General features: G+C 54.7%; 1 protein-coding gene across 2 annotated transcripts in view; it reads left to right on the top strand.

Moving 5' to 3' along the window:
* SNX29 (sorting nexin 29) overlaps window positions 1-22,154 on the top strand; it is a 478,886-nt gene that overhangs the window by 91,923 nt on the left and 364,809 nt on the right. For both annotated transcript variants that reach the window (XM_051847819.2, XM_008257737.4), the window contains exons 8-11: window positions 634-1,009; window positions 9,216-9,334; window positions 15,982-16,057; window positions 18,478-18,560. In XM_051847819.2, coding sequence (XP_051703779.1) covers window positions 634-1,009; window positions 9,216-9,334; window positions 15,982-16,057; window positions 18,478-18,560 — 654 coding nt within the window. The remainder of the gene's footprint in view (window positions 1-633; window positions 1,010-9,215; window positions 9,335-15,981; window positions 16,058-18,477; window positions 18,561-22,154) is intronic.

Here is a 22,154-nt window from a genome sequence, read left to right as displayed (position 1 = left end):
CTCGGATTGGTGCTGGGGTCTCTGAGTTCTTTACGATTCTTTCAGTGAGGCAGACAGCGCCTGTTTTCACTGGTACTGTCAGGGCACAGGCTCTGAGACCGTTTCATGCCTGGGTCTAGAACTCACTGTTACCTCTGCCACTTTGTAGAAGGAAGAGCAGAGCCCAGAGCAGCCCAGGTACAAGGGGTTGCAGAAGTGGACTCTGCTGCAGGTCGGGAGGGCAGCACAGTCCCGTTGGAGAGGGTGTGAGGAGTTGGTGGCCACTGACCAGTCCACTGCAACTCGCACACTGATTTTCCTGGTCTCACCTGCCAGCCTTGAGAATATTTTCTGAGTGAAACAATGGAAATCATTTCAGTAATGGTAGTGTGCGCATCACGTGACTGCTTAGAAAGGACACTTTGAACGCTCGCTGTATGAGATGTTTAAGCCAGAGGTGGAAGTCCACATCCGTTTTGCTCACTCTTCTGTAGTCAGATTTTTTTCCACACGGACTGAAGAATAATCTGAGTTCATCTTAATATTTACTTATTAGCAGAATGGTGGAGTCTCCTTCAGAGCCAAGAAGGGATTGGCTTGGTCATCCTGTTGGGGTGACTTTCGATTCTCACATGTTTTCTTTTTTTTTGCCAGATGCCAGGAGTAAAAAGGAGAGGAAGAAGAAAAAGAAGGTGACCAACATTATCTCGTTTGATGATGAGGAAGATGAGCAGAACTCTGGGGACGTTTTTAAAAAGATTCCCGGGGCAGGGGAGAGCTCCGAGGAGAACTCCGACCGCTCCTCGATCAACATCATGTCCGCCTTTGAAAGCCCCTTTGGGCCAAACTCCAATGGGAGCCAGAGCAGCAGCTCATGGAAAATCGACTCTGTGTCTCTGAATGGGGAGTTCGGGTACCAGAAGCTCGACGTGAAAAGCATCGATGATGAAGACGCGGACGACAACGAGGACGACGTGTACGCAAACTCATCCGGGAGGAAGCGCGCCAGCCACTCGGAGTCGCCTGAGAAGTGCGTTCCAGTCCCGCTTTTAACCATGGGGTTGCGTGAACCGCGGTTTCTCTCTAGCACAGTGGCGGGATCAGAGTGCGAGGTGGCGGTGGTGGGCTTGTTGACTTTCCAGCTCTTGATGTAGGAGGGAGGGCCGTCAGCTTGCTGTTCTCCTGAAACCCGAGGGCGGGGAAGGAGGGCACGTGCAGACACCCACCGGGAAGTTCGTGTCCAGATGTGTGCTTGAGGTTCTGGGTTCGTCCCTCACACCACCTGTTGCCAGGGCCTGGATTTTTTTTTTTTTTTTTTTTTTTAAGATTTATTTATTTGAAAGTCAGAATTACACTGAAAGAGAAGGAGAGGTAGAGAGGTCGAGAGAGGTCTTCCATCTACTGGTATACTCCCCAGTTGGCTGCAACAGCCAGAGCTGGGCCAAACTGAGGCCAGGAGCCAGGAGCTTCTTCCGGGTCTCCCATGTGGGTGCAGGGGCCCAAGGACTTAGGCCATCTTCTGCTGCTTTCCCAGGTAAGATGGAATGGAAGTGGAGCAGCCAGGACTTGAACTGGCACTCATACGGGATGCTGGCACTGCAGGCAGTGGCTTTACCTGCTACGCCACAGCACTGGCCCCAAGGGCCTGGGTTTTTCTGCATCTCTGGCTTGCCGTGAGCACAGGATGCTCAGGAGGAAGGCAGGGTTAGTTTTCGTGTGTGTCTGTACCAGCTAAACTGTAGTAACTCATGTGCAGTTGCTGCCTTGGCATCCCGTTGCTGTGGATTTATGCTTGTGGAAGGGGCTTGTTGAGGGGTAGGCCTAAAGTGGAAAAGTGTATTCCTAACAAACTTGGATCCTGCAGTGAAGACCACCTGGGCCTGTTTTAACTCCTCATGTGGCTTAAGGTGGACAAGTCCTTCTCCTCCCAGCCTGTAAGCCTCCTGGGAGACCTGGGCAGATGGCAGCACCTGCTTGTGGATTGTTGCTGAGTTAAGGAGGTCATCGCAGGTCGGATCTTTGTCCCACGTGCTCATGGAGGAAGGCCACAGAGGTCAGCTGTGACGGTTGTCACACACTCGTGTCACGATCCTCAGGCTTGTTCTGATTGCTGGGTAAACCACTGGCTTCCTCACTGAGACTTCAGAGCGCCCGGGGCATCAGTTGCACTTATGGAAACGGATTCTCTGTATGACCGAAACCTCACGGTGGTGTTAAGGCGCCCAGTTATATCGCTAGCTGATGAGACAGTGTCTGCCTTGCCTGCTTTGACTCTAGTCCTCACTCGCACGGATACTCCTGTCAGCAGTGGTACCTTACTGAGCATCTGTGAGATGCCACGTGCTGCAAGGTACTTCACACACCTCCCAGGAGGATAGCCACCCTGCCCTCCTGGGAAGGAGACATCAGGATTCCATGGAGAGTTGAGATTGTGCAAAGCCATTGGTGAAGCTGGGATTTAGGTTCAGACATGCTGTGCTCTGAAGCTTATCTGAAGTATTTCCCACGTCCCTATATAATTATGTGGGTGTTAACATGATGGTTACTTTTGTGTGTTCACTTTGATGTGGTGTGACTAGGTAGCTAGTTTAGGTCTGAGTGAACTAGAAGTCCCTGCATGCCACAATGTAATAATGTTACCCTTTTATCTGTCAATCAAAATGCTCCCTTTCCCAGGATGCATCTGTTTTATCTGGGACTTGGCAAAGGGGAGGGGAGCACCCTAAACATATGGATGTGAAGCTACATGTAGAGTTTATGGAGATATCATGCCTTCATGCACGTAGGGGCACCACCCCCTACCTCACACGCGCGTGTCCTCTCTTTCTCCCTCCTTCTCTCTCCCTCTCTCTCCCTCTCCCTCCCCCACCCCCATCTTTGTCCCTGATTCTGTCCCTGTCCCCCTCTCTCACCTCCCCCTTCCTTCATTTGGGCAGTCCATGTGGGGCATCCCACACTCGTGTGTGTGTGTGTGTGTGTGTGTGTGTGTGCATTTTCTCACCTTTGCAGTGTATCTTGTTACAACTTTGTGCACCTTATACATGTCTCAACCTAGAATGCGTATCTTTGCATGAGATAGGGACCTGGAAAGAAGAGAATATGCATGTGCCCACAACAACGTGACTGGGTGTGGGGGTGCCAGTGTGAAGCGCTGTTTCTGGATGTGTCTGGGGTGACGTTTCCTGGGGAGCTCAGTGTTTGAATTGATGGGTTTAGTAAAGTAGACGCCTTCCCCAGTGTGGTCGGGCATCGTCCAATCTGCTGCAGCCTGAATAAAAAATAACACAGGAAAGGAGTGATCGTTGCTTTTCTGCCTGTAGCTTCAGCTGGGACGTCGGTCTTGACTTACCCTTGTCTAGGAGTCACACCCATCATGTGCTGTCCTGATGCTCAGACCCCAGACCCACACTGAAGTGCACTGCCAGCTCCCCTGGGGCTCCAGCTTGTAGAGATGTGGGGCGTCTCAGTACAAATCCATCTGTCTGTCTGTTTAGCTCTCTATCTACCTCTTTGTTTTTTAAAGAATTTTTTTTAAATTTTATTTATTTGAAAGAGTTACACAGAGAGAGAAGGAGAGGCAGAGAGAGAGAGAGAGGGAGAGAGAGAGGTCTTCCATCTGCTGGTTCACTCCCCAGTTGGCTGCAACAGCCAAAGCTGCACTGCTCTGAAGCCAGGAGCCAGGAGCTTCCTCTGGGTCTCCCACGTGGGTGCAGGGGCCCAAGGACTTGGGCCATCTTCTGCTTTCCCGGGCCATAGCAGAGAGCTGGATCGGAAGTAGAGCAGCCGGGTCTCAAACTGGCACCCATATGGGATGCTGGCACCACAGGTGGCAGCTTTACCTGCTATGCCACAGCGCCGGCCCCTATCTACCTCTATCTATCATCTCTCTTTCTCTCTCTCCACCTCTATCACCTATCTATATCTGTCTGTCTGTCTGTCTGTCTCATCTCTGTATCTCTGTGCCTGCCCTGGTTGATTCCTTTCCCTTGCAGCACTCTAACGTAGTTGCTGTTCACGGAGAGCCAGGTGTCATGGCCTGCCAAAGGTTTCTCCTGTGGTTGAGTGGCTTAGCTTGTTGGAATTTCTTTTTGTTGGTTTTTGCTTTTTTGTTGCCAGCCCTTATGAAATGAAGATTTCCTTGCACAAGCCTGTTTTTCTACTCCTGAACTATGTGTTAGGTTACTTTTTCTTGCTTGTAGGGTGTGAATGTTTATGAATGTGAGCTCCAAGGCTTGTGACCTGCTGCATTAGTCATGGTTCTCTAGAGACACAGAATTGAGTGAGTGTGTGTGTGTGTGTGTGTGTGCGCGCGCATGTGCACGAGTGCCCCCTTCTCTCTCTTGCTATCATTCTGCCTTTACTTCCGTGTTTGTTTCTGTCACTCTCCCCCCCACCCCGTCCTGATTATTTAAGAAGATTTATTTATTTATTTGAAAGGCAGAATTATGGTGAGGGAGAGGGAGAGGGAGAGGGAGACGGAGAGGGAAAGAGAGACGGAGAGGGAGACGGAGAGGGAGAAAATCTTCCATCCACTGGCTCACTACCAAAATGGCTGCAATGGCCAGGTCTGGACCAGGCCGAAGCCAGGAGCCAGGAGCTTCATCTGGGTCTCCCACATGGGTGCAGGGTCCCAAGCACTTGGGCTGTCTTCAGCTGCTTTCCCAGGCCCATTAGCAGGGAGATGGGTCAGAAATGGAAGAGATGGGACTCTAACTGGAGCCCATAGAGGTTACTGGTGTCGTAGGTGGTAGCTTAGCCCCCTGAGCCACAATGCCGGCCTGTCTTGATTGATTCTAAGGAATTGGCTTATGTGAGTGTGAAGGCCTACATGTTCAAAAGCTGCAGAGACCAGGGAAGAGCTGCAGGTCAGGTCCACAGGCGGATGGCTGGCAGAGTTCCTTCATGCTCTGAGGGGTCAGCCTCTTCCTATTGAGGCCATCTGCGGGTGTGGCTTGCCCAAATCTTGTGGGGTTTTCTGCTTTACTCAGAACACTACTGATTTCAACGTTAGTCTCACCTGAAAACAGCCTTACAGAAACGTCTGGAATGGTGTGGACCAAATATCTGGGTCCCATGGTGCAGGCCAGACAGTTAACCACCCAGCTGCCGTTAGTGCTTAGTCTAGGCCTGTGGGGAAATCCCCACCTGGATTCTCTGGCTCTGTAGAGAAGTCTCTCAGGGGTATCACCCATGGCTCCGTGGCCTCAACACAGTCATTCTTCTCCCAGCCTGCTGGTGACACTCAGTGGAGCCTGGAGGGGGTGATCACCAGCATTGTGATGTGTAAAAGCACAGAACAGTGCAGGGTGGCCTGCATGGCCTGGGCCCACCACGGCCATGGGGCCTTCCTGGGACTGTGGACGGCCTTGCTCTGGCATAGGGGGATCCTGATTGAACATTCTGCAGAGCGAGCCGGGGAAGAGCCGTGGAACGAGGTGGCCTACTGAGTGATACCTTGGTTCTGATTCTCAGCTCAGGGTCATGGGAAAGGCCCAGGGCCTGCAGTGCACAGGGCGTGGGGGCCATGGCCAGGCCAGGGCAGCTCAGTGTGGTCGGCCATGGCCTCTGGCTAACTTGGGGGCTCTGTTGTCTTTCATGTGATCTGTTGGCTAAAAGTAGGCTTACTCCTCCGTGTACCAATGATGAAATCCTTCTTTGATGGCCAAGGAAACCTCTTGTCCCTCCTGCCTCAATAGTAGCCACATTATCTTTGCTTTTTGTTTTCTGAGTGTACTTTTCAAAGGGCATAATGTTTTTATTATAGAAAGTTTTTTTAAAAAGATTTCACTTATTTATTTGAGAGGTAGAGTTACAGACAGAGAGAAGGGGAGACAGAGAGAGGTCTTCCATCTGCTGGTTCACTCCCCAAATGGCCACAACAGCTGGAGCTGGGCCATCTGAAGCCAGGAGCCAGCAGGTTCTTCCAGGTTTCTCAGATGGGTGCAGGGGACCCAAGTGCTTGGGCCATCTTCTACTGCTTTCCTAGGCCATAGCAGAAAGCTAGGTCGGAAGAGGAGAGGCCAGGACATGAACCAGTGCCCTTATGGGATGCCAGTGCCACCGCAGAGGCTTAGCCTACTGTACCACAGCGCTGGCCCCAGAAAGTTTTTTTTTTTTTACTATCACTTTTGTGTGTTCTATAACAAAAGAATTAAAATATGCAAAAAAATTGCATTTCACTAGCAATTAAGCAAGTGAAAAGTGAAACAAGACACCATATTTTCTCATCATAGTTGCCAAGATTTATTTAATAAAAAATAAAATTTATTTTCTTAAAATTTATTTCCAGGGCACAGAAAGAAAGGGGGTTGGGAGGCAGTGAGGGAGAGATGTATATAGAGAGAACGAGGATGCTGCCATCTGCTGGTTCACTCCCCAAGTGCCTGCCATTGCCAGGGCTGCGCAAGGCTGAAGCCAGGATCCAGGGACTCAGTCTAGGTCTCCCACATGGGTGGCAAGATCCTAGTACTTGAGCAATTACCTACTATCACCCAGCGTGTTAGCAGGAAGCTGGAATTGGGAGTGAAACTGGAACTTGAACCCAGACACTCCGATGTGGGATATGGGCATCAGGACCCAACTGCTATGCCAAACCACTGCCTCTGCCAAGATCTGAAAGTCGAGCAGGGAAAAGGTGGATCCTGGCTTAGCACCCTGGTGGAAGCGTGCAGGGTGGGCAGGCTTGTCCCCAGGGGGTCCTCAGGTCCAGGCACGCAGCAGGTTTCAGTCTGTGGGAAGAATGAGCTGGCGTAGAGGGCCGTGCACGGGAACTGTCCTCACAGCTGCCAGCACTTGGCAGCCCTGGGGGAAGACAGTTTGACAGACTGTCGGGAGCTGGAAAGTGTTGATCCTGCTTGATTGAGCACTGGCACTGCTGAGAACCTGCCCTGAGGACATACTCGGCTCTGGAAACCAAACCTCCTTGAGAGAAGCTACGCCCTGGGGCTGAGGTGGCAACCACAGTGAGCAGCGGAACACTTTGTGGTTCAAGCCTGGCACCTTCATGTTAACGGTCTCAAACATGTCTTTAAATTTTATTGTATTTATGTGAGAGACAGACCAAGAGCTGCTGTCTGCCAATTCACTCTCAAAATGCCTGCAATGGCCAGAACTGGGCTGAGCTGAAGGCAGGAGCCAGGAGCTCATCCAGGTCTCCCAAGTGGGTGGCAGACATTCACACCGTGAGCCTACTGCTGCCTCCCAGGATCTGCATGGCAGGAAGCTGGAATCAGGAGCCGGAACTTGAAACTGAGCCCAAGCACTTGATGTGGGATGCCGTGTCCCAACCAGCGGCTTAACCACTGGGCCGTGTGTGCTCCCCTAGGATTGTGAACATCGTAAAGTGATGTTTAAGAGTCCCCAGTAGTATGAAAATGAACTGAGAGTTACTATTAAGTGGTGAATACAAGATGGAAAGTTCTGTGTTGACTTTGATTACATCCGTGTGAATGCAAGTGTACACAGCAACAGAAGAAAGAAGTGCACGCGTCGGCCTCTCAGCTGGTGTATTCTGGGTAATGTGACTGTGGCCGGGTTTTCTTGCCCCCTCATCTTTTTGGCGTTGTCCAGGTGATAAAATACGTGTCATACTGTTCGGGTGACTAGCAGCCGTCCTTGGTATTTTTCCTGCCATCACAGTGCCGTATTCTGAGGCCATCTCTGTATTGCCAGTCGCTTTGGGATCACTTACTCCCTTCAAGGCAGTGGACTTTGGGGGCCCACTTGTGCTTGGGCAGGGAGACTTACCCTGTGGTGGCCTGGTGTCCCTGGAGTCGCACCTGTCACTGGGAAGCAGGAAGAGTTGTCTTAGAAACAAGCAGAATGGCCTGGGCTTCGACTGGCTGTTTTTGCCGGTTTCTGAAAGGGCACCCCTGGCCGCCTCTGGGCACTGGTCCCCCTTGGTCCCCAGCTGCTAGTTCAGAGCCTCAGGGTGCCACAGGCCCCACCATGTCTGCTGAAGACTCCACCCACGCTGGGCTCTGCTGCCAGGGCACAGGTGAAAGCAGCTGTCTTGGGCCCCCACAGTGCAGTCTGGGAGTCCCTTTGCAGGACCTGCAGAATTAAATGATAAAATTGGCAGAATTCTGTTAGTCCTCTATTTCCTGCTGGGTGCTCAATGGCCGAAAGCTGGTCCCAGATGCAGGACAAGCCAGTCCGCCCCCTACCTAGGAATGGTGGTTAAATTTTCAAGGGCTGCAGAGAAACACCAACAAAGAAGAGCATGCCACAAAGCCTGAAATATTTCCTGTTGGGCCCTTTACAGAGAAGAGCCATCCGTGTAATGCCACGTGGTTGGTCGGAGGCAGGAGGGCCGCTGTGATGGTTGGGGGACTGGGGCCCAAACCCTGCAGCCTTGGTTCTGAGGACCGGCTAATCGTCGGCTGAGCTTCCTTTACCTCCCTCCTTGCCTTTCTGGTTCCCTGTCCCCCCGTTTCCTTCCTCTGTGGAGCAGGTAGGACTGTGGTACCCGAGGCTGTCTTCAGTGAGATGCAGGGTGACTTTGTTAGTGTTTCCTGGTTGCTCAGAGGCCGATGCGCCAGCCTGACGCTGCAAAGATCGCGCGAGTTGCTGTTGTACTTTGAGGATCAGATGTTACGAGTTTGGTTAATACTTGAGCTGACTCCCTCTGTTGGAAGGGACCCCGGCTTGACCTGGTCTCACTCTGTCCTTTTACCCGCGAGGGACTGGCAGCCAGTGAAGCAAAGCAGCTCCAGGTCAGGTCATGGGGCTGCTGTCCCTTCTCGACCTGCAGCACGTGCACCTGCTCCCGCTTCAGCATTTCACTCGCGTCGCTCCCTCCCCGCCAGTCCCCCAGCCCTGGGCCCCTCTTCACTGCCGTGCCTCGGCTCCCTTCAGCTCTCTCGGGTCTCCCTTCCTCAAGGCAGCCAGCCTCCCACGGTTGTCCCGCAGCCCCGTGAGTCCAGCTGTCACTCCACACCTTTTTGTGGGATTTCTGTCTGCATGCTTCAGGAAGGCAGGATGGACACAGTTTGCAGGCTCTTCTTCTCCCAGTGGTGAACGCAGTGGGGCTTCCAGCTGGTGCTGGGGAAGATTAGATGCCAGGGCTCTGAACCTGGTCTGCGTGCTCCCCCTGCCAGTCCTCACCTTTCTTTTTCAGCCCCATCCTGGCCTGATCAGTTCCCAGGAGGGCACTGGTGGAGGCCCAGCGGGTCTCGCGGTGAGTCCAGAGCCCTCGGCCCTTGGCGCTGTCACACAGCTGTGTTCTTTGCCCTTAGGCCCCTGGATGGGAACGGCTGCCTCTCCCAGATGCACGGCTGGGCTCCACTGCAAGTGCTGCACGGTGATGCCGACGTCCTCTTCCCGGTCAGCGGCGTGGGCTCCTACAGCCCAGCAGGTGGGTGTTTCCTGACCATTGCTTTCCTGCAGTGAGAGCGCTGGCTGCCAGAACCAGCAGGGGTGCCTGAGTTACCTGTCCCAGGTAGGAAGGGGACAGGAGGCCCGGGGCTCCAGCAGGAGGGACTTGCTGAGCTGCACAGGTGAGCCAGGCTTGGCTTCTCAGAACCTGGGTGTCTGGGTGCTCTTGGCTGAGAGAGGGCAGGCAGAGCTGGCTCAGGGCCCCTAGGAAGCCCCTGCCTGGTTCTTCTCCCCTTGACGGTGGCTGTTTGAACTTGGCCGGGTAGAAGTCGACCACAAGTAGCAGCCATCCTTTCGCCTGTTGGGAGCTGTAAGCAGGTGGCTGAACCCCAGCCCGTAAGGCCCTGGTCTTGTGCAGACTGGAGCAGTGCTGGGGTCAGCATCAGCCCGGGAAAGCTGCCTTTGGTCACTGTGAGTGTTTCTGTGCCACTTCACTTGGGGGAGGGCACTGTGTGTGGTTTGTTACTGTTGTCTTTGTCTAGAGCAGGTCATGGGAGGGAGGGCGCGGATGGGCGTGCAGGGAAGTGCCCCTTCCTCTGCGCACAGAAGCACGCCAGTGCCACCGAGGCCCTGGCCCCACTGACTTAGCACCTCCCTTTCCTAGGAAGTGAGTCCCCCTTCTCCAGTAGGGCCCCGCAGCTGCGCAGGAGACTGTTGAAATTGGAGCTGGCCGTCAGGCTGTTCTGTCACTCAGCTGAGAGCAGAAGCCCCCACTCAACACAGCTCAGACAGAGACGAGGAGGGACACAGCCGGGTCCCACCCAGTATTGGTTCTAGAATGTTCCGTATGAGCGAGCATGAGTTCCCGCTCTGAGCATCTGCATCGCCAGCTGTCAGAGGAGGCCTCTGTGTCTGTCAGCACTGGCTGGCTTACCAGATGAGTTGTGGTTATCGCTGCCTCTCAGTGTGTGGTGGTCACCCACCCTGGACTCAAGGTGTCTCCCCTGGCTCTGTGAGGCCACGCTAAGGAGGCGGTGCTGTGACAGCAGGCGCGTGGGCTCAGGAGCCGGGGTGAGGTGCTGCTGGCCTCCTGGCTTGTCCTGTACATGCCGCTGTGAGCGCTGCCCTCTTGCCCCTCTCAGCTTGAACTTGGCTGAGGTGCCAGGGCCATGGCCTCAGCCACGCCAGCTTCTGGAGCAGCTGCAGCTTCTTCCTGGGTCTCTGCTGAAGTCTCCAGGGGGAGGGGGAGGCAGCCTGGTGGGCTTCACTGGTGTGTGCAGCTGGGATGCCAAGTGCTGTGTCTCCCCAGGGCACCCTTGCTCCACGTGCCCCCCGCCCCCCATCAGCGAAGCCGCAGGCAGGGTGTCTGAGGAGGGGTGGGCTTGCAGAGTGCCGGGACGCCCAGCGTGCGTCCGCGGCCTCCAGCGCGTGATTCAGCTCCTGCTCACCTTGTCTTGTGCTCCGCCGAGGGGACCTTGCTGTTTGGTTTGTGAATGATTGCTGAGCTTGGAGGCGCGAGCGGCAGGCAGGCTGCTGTGTCTCACGTGGCTCCCTTGTGTCTGGCCGGGGCTCCTGCAGACCATCAGAACTTCGGGGCTGTCGGGGGCTGCGCCTGGGGCCTTGCTGTCTGCCGTTCATGGTGTGATGAGGTGGGTGCCCGTGGAACCCAGCGTCCTCCCTCTCTGTGTGCTCCACAGCTAGAGCTTGGGAGGGGGAAGGGGGAGGAAGGGAACCCTGAAAGGCACGGGCGTCCCAGGTCCGGCAGAGACGGCCCAGTGGGGTAGGGACTTCCCTGGAGCTGTGTCTCCTGGGTTAGGGAGTGACTCAGAGGGGAGGCACAGCCCAGGGCCCCAGCACAGCCCCCAGTTGAGGAGCTGCAGGCTTGGGCACAGCACGTGTCTGCTGTGGCGTGGCTGTTGTCCTCAGAGGGGCTGAGTGTGTCGCAAGTGCCCAGCCAGTTTCTGAGGACTTCCTTAGGTCTGTTCGTAGCCTGAGTCTCAGACTTCCTTCTCCCCAGCAAGTGTCAGGTTCTTGCACTTCTCCACAACCTGACCTCGGGTCTGGGGTTGCAGCGCTGCTGGGATCTGATTGCTGACTCTGGAGTGTCGAGACCTGTGGTGGCTGGCGGGGCACTGCGCTGAGTATGAGTCTAAGCGCATTCACACAGGGTTGATGGTTTTGTTCTTGTAATGATCCAGCGTTCCTGCTCTTTTTTTTTTTTTTTTAAAGATTTTATTTATTTATTTGAGAGGTAGAGTCACAGAAAGGTCTTCCAACCACTGGTTCACTGCCCAGATGGCCGCAATGACCAGAGCTGGCTGATCCAAAGCCAGGAACCAGGAGCTTTTTCCAGGTCTCCCATGCAGGTGTAGGGGCCCAAGAACTTAGGCCATCTTCTACTGCTTTCCCAGGGTGCTTTAGCAGGGAGACGGATTGGAAGTAGAGCAGTCAGGACACGAAATGGTGGGCATATGGGATGCAGACATCATAGGTGGCAGCTTTGTCCGCTACATCATAGCGCCAGCCCATCATTGTCAACTCTTGCCTAGGCCATTGCAAAGTAAATATTTTTTAAAGATTCATTTATTTGTTTGGAAGTTGGAGTTAAACACAGAGAGAAGGAGAGGCAGAGAGAGAGAGAGATCTTCTATCCGTCTGTTCACTCCCCAATTGGTTGCAACAGCTGGAGCTGCACCAATCTGAAGCCGGAGCTTCTTCCAGGTCTCCCACATGGGTGCAGGGGCCCAAGGACTTGGGCCGTCTTCTTTCTCAGGCCATAGCAGAGAGCTGGATCAGAAGTGGAGCAGCCAGGACTTGACCCAGCGCCCATATGGGATGCCGGCACTGCAGGCAGTGGCTTTACCTGCTACGCCACGGTGCCAGTCCTGCAAAGTAGATTTTTTTTTTTTGACAGGCAGAGTGGACAGTGAGAGAGAGAGACAGAGAGAAAGGTCTTCCTTTGCCGTTGGTTCACCCTCCAATGGCCGCCGCGGCTGGCGCACTGCGGCCGGCGCACCGCGCTGATCCGATGGCAGGAGCCAGGAGCCAGGAGCCAGGTGCTTTTCCTGGTCTCCCATGGGGTGCAGGGCCCAAGCACCTGGGCCATCCTCCACTGCACTCCCTGGCCACAGCAGAGGGCTGGCCTGGAAGAGGGGCAACCGGGACAGAATCCGGCGCCCCAACCGGGACTAGAACCTGGTGTGCCGGCGCCGCTAGGCGGAGGATTAGCCTAGTGAGCCGCGGCGCCGGCCGCAAAGTAGATTTTTAACCATACTATGTCAGCTTCTACTCTTCTTTTGAAATATTTGTTTGAAAGGCAGAGTGATAAAGGGGGCAGAGAGAGATAGAAAGATCTTCCATCCCAAGTGGTCACAACAGCTAGATCTGGGCCAGGCTGAAGCCAGGAGCCAGGAACTCCATCCAGGTCTCCCACATGGGAGATAGCGGCTCAAGTACTTGGGCTTTCTTCCACTGCTTTTCCAGGAACATGAGGAGGGAACTGAATCAGAAATGGAGCCGCTGAGGCTTGAACTGGTCTCAGGTTCAGTATAACCTGCTGTGCCAGGATGCTGGCTGCATGTTTGTGTTTACTCCTTCCTTCCCTCCTTCCCTCCTTCCCTCCTTCCCTCCTTCCCTCCTTCCCTCCCTCCCTCCCTCCCTCCCTTCCCCTTTCTCCCCTTCTCCCCTTCCCCCTTCTCCCCCTTCCCTTCTTCCCTTCTTCCTTCTTCCACTCCCCTCTCCTCCCCTCCCCTCCCCTCTCTCCCCCCCCTTTCTTTCTTTCAAAAAGATTTTATTTATTTATTTAAGAGGTAGAGTTACAGACAGAGAGAGAGAGAGAGAGACAGAGAAAGGTCTTCCATCCACTGGTTCACTCCCCAGTTGGCTGCAACAGCCAGAGCTGTGCTGATCCAAAGCCAGGAGCTTCTTCCAGGTCTCCCACATGAGTGCAGTGGCACAAAGGACTTGGGCTGTCTTCTACTGCTTTCCCAGGCCATAGCAGAGAGCTGGATCAGAAGAGGAGCATCTGGGACTCGAACCAGCACCCATATAGGATGCCAGCGTCGCTGGTGGACGATTAACCTACTGCGCCACAGTGCCGGCCCCCGCATCTGCTGTTGGCTGATGTCTGTCCTCCCTCCCTCCCTAGCTCCCTCCCTCCCTCGTTTTCCCTCCCTCCTTTCTTTATTAGTCAGCAGCCAGTCCTTCCTTCAGCCATCATTTCAACTGCACCTGGATTGAATTCCAGACTCCCAGAGTGGCCGGGCCCTGGGCCCCACCGACACTGCTGGCCTGACTTCCTCCCATTTCCCCTTTGCCTGCTGCCGCAGCGGTGCCAGCTGCTTCCACTTCCTGAAACGGAGCCCGAGCCGGTCTCCGCCTGTTCCTCTGGCTCGCGCAGCCCCAGGGGCTTCCTGCTGCTCCAGTGTTGCCTTCTTGGAGAAGGCTTCTGGGCCCCTCCTGTGAGGGGTCACTCCTGTGTCTCCCACGGCCACAGCGCTGGGTCCGTGTCGTTACCCACTGACCCTGTGCCCCTGCTGGAATGGGAGGGCCACGAGGAGCACGGGACTGGGTCTGTGTCACTTGCAGTGTGGCCCTGGACCTGGCCAGTGCCCGGCCCACAGCTGTGCCTTGGTGAACCCTTGCTGACGGGTGGTTGGATGGGTGCAGTGGGTGCAAGATGCATGTGCTGAAGGGAGTGGACACGTGGCACTGGAAAAATGGTAGTGGGCTAGAAGGCCCGGAGTGGGCAGTGGTGCCGAGGTGGGGGTGCCAGGACGTGCAGAGGGGCTGGGTGAGCACTCAGCAGTGCGGCCGGACCTGAAGTCCTTGCACGTATCTCTGTGACATGAACCAGTCACCGAAGTCCTCGGGCGTCCTGTCCTCGTGCAGAATGAGGGTAACTGTAGTCCCGGTGCCAGAGAGGCCTTCAGTGCAAGTGGGAGGGCTCTGTGCAGCATGGCGCGAGTCGGTCTCCATCCCTGCATTGGGAGGGGCCTGCTAGGAAGTCAGCTGGAGCCGAACCAGCAGCACTCCGATGCCCAGCGGTTGGCTTCATTGCTATGTTCCAGCCAGGGTGTCCATGTTGTGCTTTGGCGTCTCTGCCTTTGATTCAGAAAGTGGATTCTGACAGCTGGAGATGAGTTGGATCAGCAGGGATGACCCAGAAACCAGGTTCCCTGCTCTGGAAGGCCCCTGGGGGCAGGGCAGTGCCTGTGTTGCACCTTTGGACCAGGGTGCCATGCGAGGGTACATGGAAAGCTCTGGACGGCAGCTGGCCCTGTGGTGGTGGGGATGGTGGGGTCACGCTGTCCTGAGCTTACATCCCTGGGGATGGAGGGTGTGAGTCGGGCAGGTCTGAGGTCAGGGTGGTCAGTGGGCTCAGCAGGGTGTCCCGGGGGAGCCGTCTCACAAGGAGGGGTGGGGAGCTGGCTGTGGTGAAGCCTTGGCCAGATCTGCCCAGGGAGACAGGGCCATGTGTGGCAGCAAGGTTAGGGAGAAGTGCATCACGCAGGTGCGCTGTGGATGGTGGTGGTGGTGGGGGGCAGGCGGGTGCTGAGGGAAGGTCTCTGTGGGTCCCCCGAGAGCAGGCCCAGGTGACCAGGAGGCTGAGAACCTGAAGTGGCCGGCGTCCGTCATGCAGCCGAGTTGAAGTATCACACCTAAGTACGTGGTTGGCATTTCTAAAGCGTTATATGGCAGACATTACGTCTTCTGTTGTAGCTGAGGCCACTGAGGGGCAGAGAGGCCCAGAAGCCTGCTCAATCAAAGCTGGGCAGCAGGGAACCGGACCTAAGCAGTAGGGCAGAGCCTGCACCCCTAAGCTAACCACGGTGGTGGGTAGCATGGAAGGTGGGGGCATAGGCACTTTTAATTTCCCCTACAAATTTCTTGAAAGAATTGAGTGAGTTGGAAAGCAGGCAGAAGAAAAAGTTGAGAAATTTTTTTTTATCCCCTTAAGTTCCCTTAAGTTCAGCCGGTAAGAGCTTGAGCAGTCTTGATGTGGCTCAGCCAGGCCCGAGGGCCATGGCTCAGGGAAGCCGTGGGACGTGCTGCGTCCATCCTTGACACAGGGCACCTCTGCTTCCCTTGTGAGATTTTTTTCTTGAATGAGCAGAGGTTCTCTTGGGTAATACTGATCTTAATGTCATCACCCAGGGAGAGGCTCATGAGTTGGCCCTTTGTCCTGCTAGGAGACTTGAGTAGTGGCTAATGCATGTATGACCATCACGAATGGCCCACTCAGCCGCAGACATCCTCAGCGGCTCGACCATGCTGCCCCCTAGTGTCCCACTCAGGTCGCTGCAAGCAGGAGCCGGTTTGTGTGTGTGTGTGTGTGTGTGTGTGTTTTCCTGCTGTTTATTCTTCCCTCATTCTGAGGTCCTCCCTGAAAGGTCGTGGATTTCGTGCGTGATTCCACATGACTCAGGGTCCAAAGGGTCACAGGTTAAATGAGAGCATGGGGCCTCCTGTCACTGACTGGTACCCAGGGTGACATGATGTCTGAGACATGAAACTAGCCACAGATGGACACGCAGGGTGCAGGGTGCGGGCAGTGGTGGGGTGGGATGAGACCCCAGAAAGTCAGCCGACTGCAGGCGAGGCAGCATCTGCTGGTGTCCTCGTCCCGCGGAGAACGTGACGTGGAAACGAAAGCCTGACCTCCCTTCTGTTTGTTTTCATGCACAGATGCCCCTCTGGGAAGCCTGGAGAACGGGACGGGCCCGGAGGATCACGTCGTGCCGGAGCCTGGCCTTCGGTTCAGGTTAATGTCAAGGGGCCAGCGCTGCCTCGGGGAGGGGAGCGCCCGCACCCGGCCCTCACGCCCGTCTTCCGAGTCCCACCTTCCACCCCACACTGTGAGGTGGCTGGGGGTCCTGGTGCTCTGTGCCTGGGGCACTTGTGATAAGGGACAATGTTTGCCAAACCTCACTTGCATGCTACTTTGATTCCACACTTCCGGGCCCTGTCAGTTACCTCCTCTATCATTTTGTGAATTTCAGTGTTGGTTAGTATTTGATAGTAATATTTAATAGTCCCAGTGTTGCATGATATTGAAGCCACTTAACTGTTATATAATAGCTGTGACGCGTAGTCAGAACTAATTCTAAATTCAGTGTCTCCAGGGCCAGCCCACAGTCATTGGGCCAGGAGGGACACCAGGGTCTCTGTGTCACCACTGTCCTCTTGCTCTTGCTGTTTCATTTTTCCTTCCCTGTCTTCGTGGTTTTAGTTTGTCACATCTCCATGTGCAACCCTAGCTCCTGGGTGGGAGTTCCTGTCTACCCCGAGCCCTGCTCGTGTAGACGACGGTTCCGTTCTCCGAAAATGGCACTCCTGCCGGGGGCTTTTGCTGCTCAGTGCAGCGTCAGGGAGGATTGGTGTCACCAGACCCTGCCAAGGCTCCGAGTCTCTTTTGGGCTGTTTATCTGAGAACGTTTGGAAATTGTGGCAGTGAATGAGAAAACACCAGTCTCCACCAGCTCTGTCAGCCGTTGGCATCCCGGTGCTTTCCTTCCTCGCTGGGTGTTTGCTAACCACACGATGGCTTCCTGTTTCACAAAAGAGGTGAAGCGCGCTTTGCTAATTTTGCAGATTCTTTGTAAATAGCTAATTGGGGTGGGAGTGGGGTGCTGTGGGGGACACCCCCAGTGTGTCGGAGTGCCTGGGCCTGGCCTGCCCTGCTTCCCAGCCAGCGTCCTGTCCGCGCACCTTCGGGGAGGCAGCACAGGATGACCCCAGTGCTTGGGTTTCTGCCACCCCCCTGGGGGACTTGGATCGGATTCCTGGCTCCTGGATTCTGTCTGGCCCCACCCTGGCTGCTGCAGGCATTTTGATCAGCAGATGGAAGACCTCTCCGTCGGTCTCTCTGCCTTTTTTTAAAAAAATTATTTATTTATTTGAAAGGTGGAGTTACAGAGAGGCAGATAGAGAGAGAGAGAGGTCTTCCATTTGCTGGTTCACTTCTCAAATGGCTGCAGTGGCCAGAGCTGCTCTGATCCGAAGCCAGGAGCCAGGAGCTTCTTCTGGGTCTCCCATGTGGTGTAGAGGCCCAAGCACTTGGGTCATCTTCCACTGCTTTCCCAGGCCATAGCAGAGAGCTGGATCGGAAGTGGAGCAGCGGGGACTTGAACTGGTGCCCATATAAGATGCCGGCGCTGCAGGTGCTGGCTTTACCTGCTTCGCCACAGTGCTGGCCCCTCAAATAAAAATTTTTAAAACTAAAAAAAAATACCTATTCTTATTTATAGAAGTTTTGCTATGAAATGTTGCTGTGAACACTGAACCATTACTGCCAGGGGAAGTACAGGCTTAGGCTCCCTTGAGACTCTCGTCACATTTTTGTCACCTTGACACACACACACACACATGCACAATGCACATATACACACATGCATACACGCACACACATATATACACACATACAACATACACACATATACACACATAGACATTACATAGATACATATACATACACACATATACACACATACATTATACACAGATACATATACATATATACACAGGTATACACACATACACATATACACACATTATACTACATACACACATACACACATATACACATACACACACACGGGTACACACACATGCACACATACACATACACACACAGACACACACACTCATATTTACCAGGTCCTCCACTTTGACCTCACAGCCTCCGCACCACACCTCGTGGCTGAGTGAGGCGCAGCCTCCTTGTGCGGGGAGCACCGCACAGCCCTGGAGCACCGCGTCTGGGGCCATTGTGAAAAGTGAGATCCCCAGCAGAAGGCGTGGCAGCGTGGGAACTGTGGCTGTGGAGGGACTGAGCAAAAGACACTGTTTTACGGCAGGAGAGCTGAAACAGGGTCGGGCGTGGCCTTGTTGGGCCTCGGCTGGGAGCGTGTGCGCCGGGTGACTTCCGTCCCTCTCGGCCCTGCACACGCCCTCAGGTGCCCGCAGAGGGGCGGCGGGCACTCATTCCGAGGGAAGGCATTTCAGGGAGCCAGCGACCTTGCAAGCGCGGAGGCCGCAAGCGCTGAGGGCCGGCTGCCTCCTGGGCTGTGTGCTGCCCGGCCCTGAGTGAGCTTCAACCCCGGCTGACTTGGAACGGTCAGGTTGTGATGAAACACCGGGTGAGTGGCTGAGTCTAACTTCCTTCTGCCTGCTTTTTCCCAGCGTGGAAGCCAGTTCTCCAGGCCACGGAAGTCCGCTGAGCAGCCTGCTACCCGCTGCCTCGGTGCCGGAGTCGATGACAGTCAGTAAGTACTTGTTGAGCCATCGCCAGTGAGCCTGGGGTGACCGGAGCCTCTGCGATGCTGCTTCTCGTGTGACTGTGAACTTGGGCAGGAAACGGATGTGTGTTTCCCAGGCTGTGGAGTTGAATCATTCAAGCACGGGTCCCTTTCCATCTCTGGAGGAATTATTCTTCCGAGTGGGGAAAAGTCTCTCAAAGATGACCAGATGTTGCTGTTAAAACTGTCTCCAACTTCACTGCCCAGAAAAAGACTTAGCTATGTAGCCATTAGGATGAGAGCTAAAATGGCTTTGCATAACCAGGTATCAACCACTGGTGGCTGATCCAGACAGCCGTTCCTTCATTGCTGTGCAGAGCTAGGCAGGCTGGGGACAGAACAGGCCTCACCATCGTCAGAGAACACGGCTCCTTCTGTCTTGCCTCCTAAAACAAAATAGGTGTTTCAGCTGCAGCCGTCCATTCTCATTCCGGGTAGAGGAGCAAAGGAGAGACTCCTCCAGTTTCTCACGCGGAATTCCGAGGCCCTAAATTAGATGGTTTAAAAGTAATTTTCTCACCGACCTCTGACTGAAGCTGAGAATTTCCTTCAGTTAGGAAAGTAGCAGCAAAGCATGGGAACCATAGTAGCATCAGCCAGAGGTGATTGTGTCCTGGGAAGAAGTCACAGGCAGCTGGGGCAACTGTGCCGCGAGAAGGAGATCTCAGAGTGCAGTTTTCTGCCTGCAAACATGGCGGTTGTTTACGTGCTACCAAGGAAACCTGCGTGTTACTGGGTCCCTTTTCTTTTTCCCACTGGGATCGCCCTGTTGCGGTTTCATCGGGATCCTTTGTCATCTCGTGAGTTCTACGTAGTTTCTGGAAAAAAAAAAAAATGCATAGCTTCCCCAGACTGCAGCATGGGCGCACGGTACACACGAGCTGGAGACCCCCAGCTGCACGGACCCTTCCTGGGAGTCACCCACACTGTCCTTCGCACGCCTCTGGGTCCTATGTTCCCCCGTAGCCACAAAGGAGGCAGGGCACTGATTAAAAAAATTGAGTTTTCCTTGCTAAGGAAGGCAGGCTGAAGCATGGGCGGCAGCTAGCACCCCAGAGTCCTGAGGGGAAGCAGGAAGCGAGCGGCCACGTGAGGCTGGTGAGGGGATGACTGGCTTCACCTTGTCTCGGGACCGTGAACTTGGAGTTCCACCGAGCACTCCCCGAGCGCGGGGCAAGCGTGCAGTGGGTGAAGTCATGACCTAGCGTATTTTATATTTCGGTCACGTGTTTCCCATTCTACTATTAGCCTGTAGTATTATTTATTTATTTGTTTATTATTTTTGACAGGCAGAGTGGACAGTGAGAGAGAGACAGAAAGGTCTTCCTTTGCCGTTGGTTCACCCTCCAGTGGCCGTCGTGGCTGGCACACTGCAGCCAGTGCATCGCGCTGATCCGATGGCAGGAGCCAGGTGCTTCTCCTGGTCTCCCATGGGGTGCAGGGCCCAAGCACCTGGGCCATCCTCCACTGCACTCCCGGGCCACAGCAGAGAGCTGGCCTGGAAGAGGCGCAACCCGGACAGAATCTGGCGCCCTGACCGGGACTAGAACCCGGTGTGCTGGCGCCACAAGGCGGAGGATTAGCCTAGTGAGCCGCGGTGCCGGTCGTTGTATTATTTTTAAGGGTGCCCTGGAAAGCCTTTATTTGAAAAGGAGACTGTCATTTCTGTCAGTGAAGAGCCACTGTTGACTTGGAGTCGGTCGCTGTCAACACAGGCAGTGAGGGTGGGGTCCGTCTGTCCAGGCTGAGACCACTGCCATCGTCACCACGAGCCCTCTGCATGGCTTCGCTCCTGCGCCCAGGCTCGAGCACCTGCCAGCGTGGGTCCGGGCCTCCAGGCAGCTGGGCGGCCACTGGGGGATCAGAAGCAGCAGGACAGGGCCAGCCCCTTGAGGAGTGCTTCTCAGGCAGAGGGAATTTGCTAGAAAAAGTAGGGATTGAGGCCGATCGCCATCTTAGGTCTTGGCCCCACCGAGGCCTGCTCTCACTCAGTGCTGCATCTTCCCCACGCCTTGCACTCCGGCTCAGGTGGTGACACCGTGACGTGGACGGAGGACGCTTTGGTGCTAAGCTGGAGACACTCTCAGGGACACCGTTTTTTGGCCTGATGTACTTTTTTTTTTTTTTTTTTTTTTTAAGATTTATTGGAGAGGCAGAGTGTCAGGGAGAGTCAGATCTTTCATCCACTGACTTAGTCTCCAAATGCTGGCAACAGCCAGGGCCAGGCCAGGCCAAAGCCAGGAGCCAGGAGCCTGGAACCTGGAACCTGGAACCCAGCCTGGTTTCCCATGTGAGTGGCAGAGACTCAAGTACTTGAGCCATCGCCTGCTGCCTCCCAGACTCCTTAGCAGGAAGCTGGATCAGAAGCGGAGAAGCCAGGACTAGAGCCAGGTACTGCTGATATGGGATGTGGTTAGCCCAGGAGCTGCTGTGACGAAGCACCTGTTCTGTTATGTGCATTTTCTTTCTTTCTTTTTTTTTAAAGCTTTATTTATTTATTTGAAAGTCAGAGTTACACAGAGAGAGGAGGAGAGGCAGAGAGAGAGAGAGAGAGAGAAAGAGGTCTTCCATCAGATGGTCACTCTCCAATTGGCTGCAACGGCCGGAGCTATGCCGATCTGAAGTCAGGAGCCAGGAGCTTCTTCTGGGTCTCCCAAGTGGGTGCAGGGGCCCAAGGACTTGGACCACTGCTTTCCCAGGCCATGGCAGGGAGCTGGATCAGAAGTGGAACAGCTGGGTCTTGAACTGGCGCCCATAAGAGATGCCGGTGCTTCAGGCCAGGGCATTAACCCACTGTGCTACAGTGCCGGCCCCTGTCATGTCGTGTGCATTTTCAAATGGCAGGGGCCCTGAGATGTGTCCTCGGGTCTCATCTCTGCAGCTGGCGCGGGCCTGTACTCCGTGCTCTGCAGACTGAGGTCCCAGCATCTCCGCGAAGCCTGGTTTGCTCTGCCTCTCCCTCGGCTGCCTCTGTCACTGGCCCAGCCCGTGTGTTCTCACAGACAATGTCACCCTGAACTCACTCGAGTTATGGGCGTGGCGGCTGCGGGGTGGTTTTCTGGGTTTTATGCATACAGTTTCCTAGAAATCATTTCATGGTTTGGTGTCTTGGGCAGGGAGTGACGTTTCCTGAGTTTATGACTTGAGTCTCTGTAGGACGATTCCTGTGTTTGGCCTCCTTGTTTGGTGGTCAGGCTGCCTGGGGTGGTGCCTCTGTGGAGTGGCTGGGAGGGTTGGAGGCCCTCGGCCTGCACTGTGGGCCACCCTGCGTGTCCAGCACCGAGGCTCAGCTTTCTTTTTTTTTTTTTTTTAAATTTTAAATTTTTTTATTATTTTTTTTTTGACGGGCAGAGTTAGTCAATGACAGAGAGAAAGGTCTTCCTTTTCCGTTGGTTCACCCCCCAAAATGGCCATTACGGCTGGTGCACTGTGTCGATCCGAAGCCAGGAGCCAGGTGTTTCTCCTGGTCTCCCATGGGGTGCAGGGCCCAAGGACTTGGGCCATCCTCCACTGCACTCTCTGGCCACAGCAGAGAGCTGGACTGGAAGAGGAGCAACCGGG

This window comes from Oryctolagus cuniculus, chromosome 19 (assembly GCF_964237555.1).
Source record: "Oryctolagus cuniculus chromosome 19, mOryCun1.1, whole genome shotgun sequence".
Classification (NCBI taxonomy): domain Eukaryota; kingdom Metazoa; phylum Chordata; class Mammalia; order Lagomorpha; family Leporidae; genus Oryctolagus; species Oryctolagus cuniculus.
The sequence above is the reverse complement of the archived record's forward strand: the minus strand, read 5'-3'. Positions and strand labels throughout refer to the sequence as shown.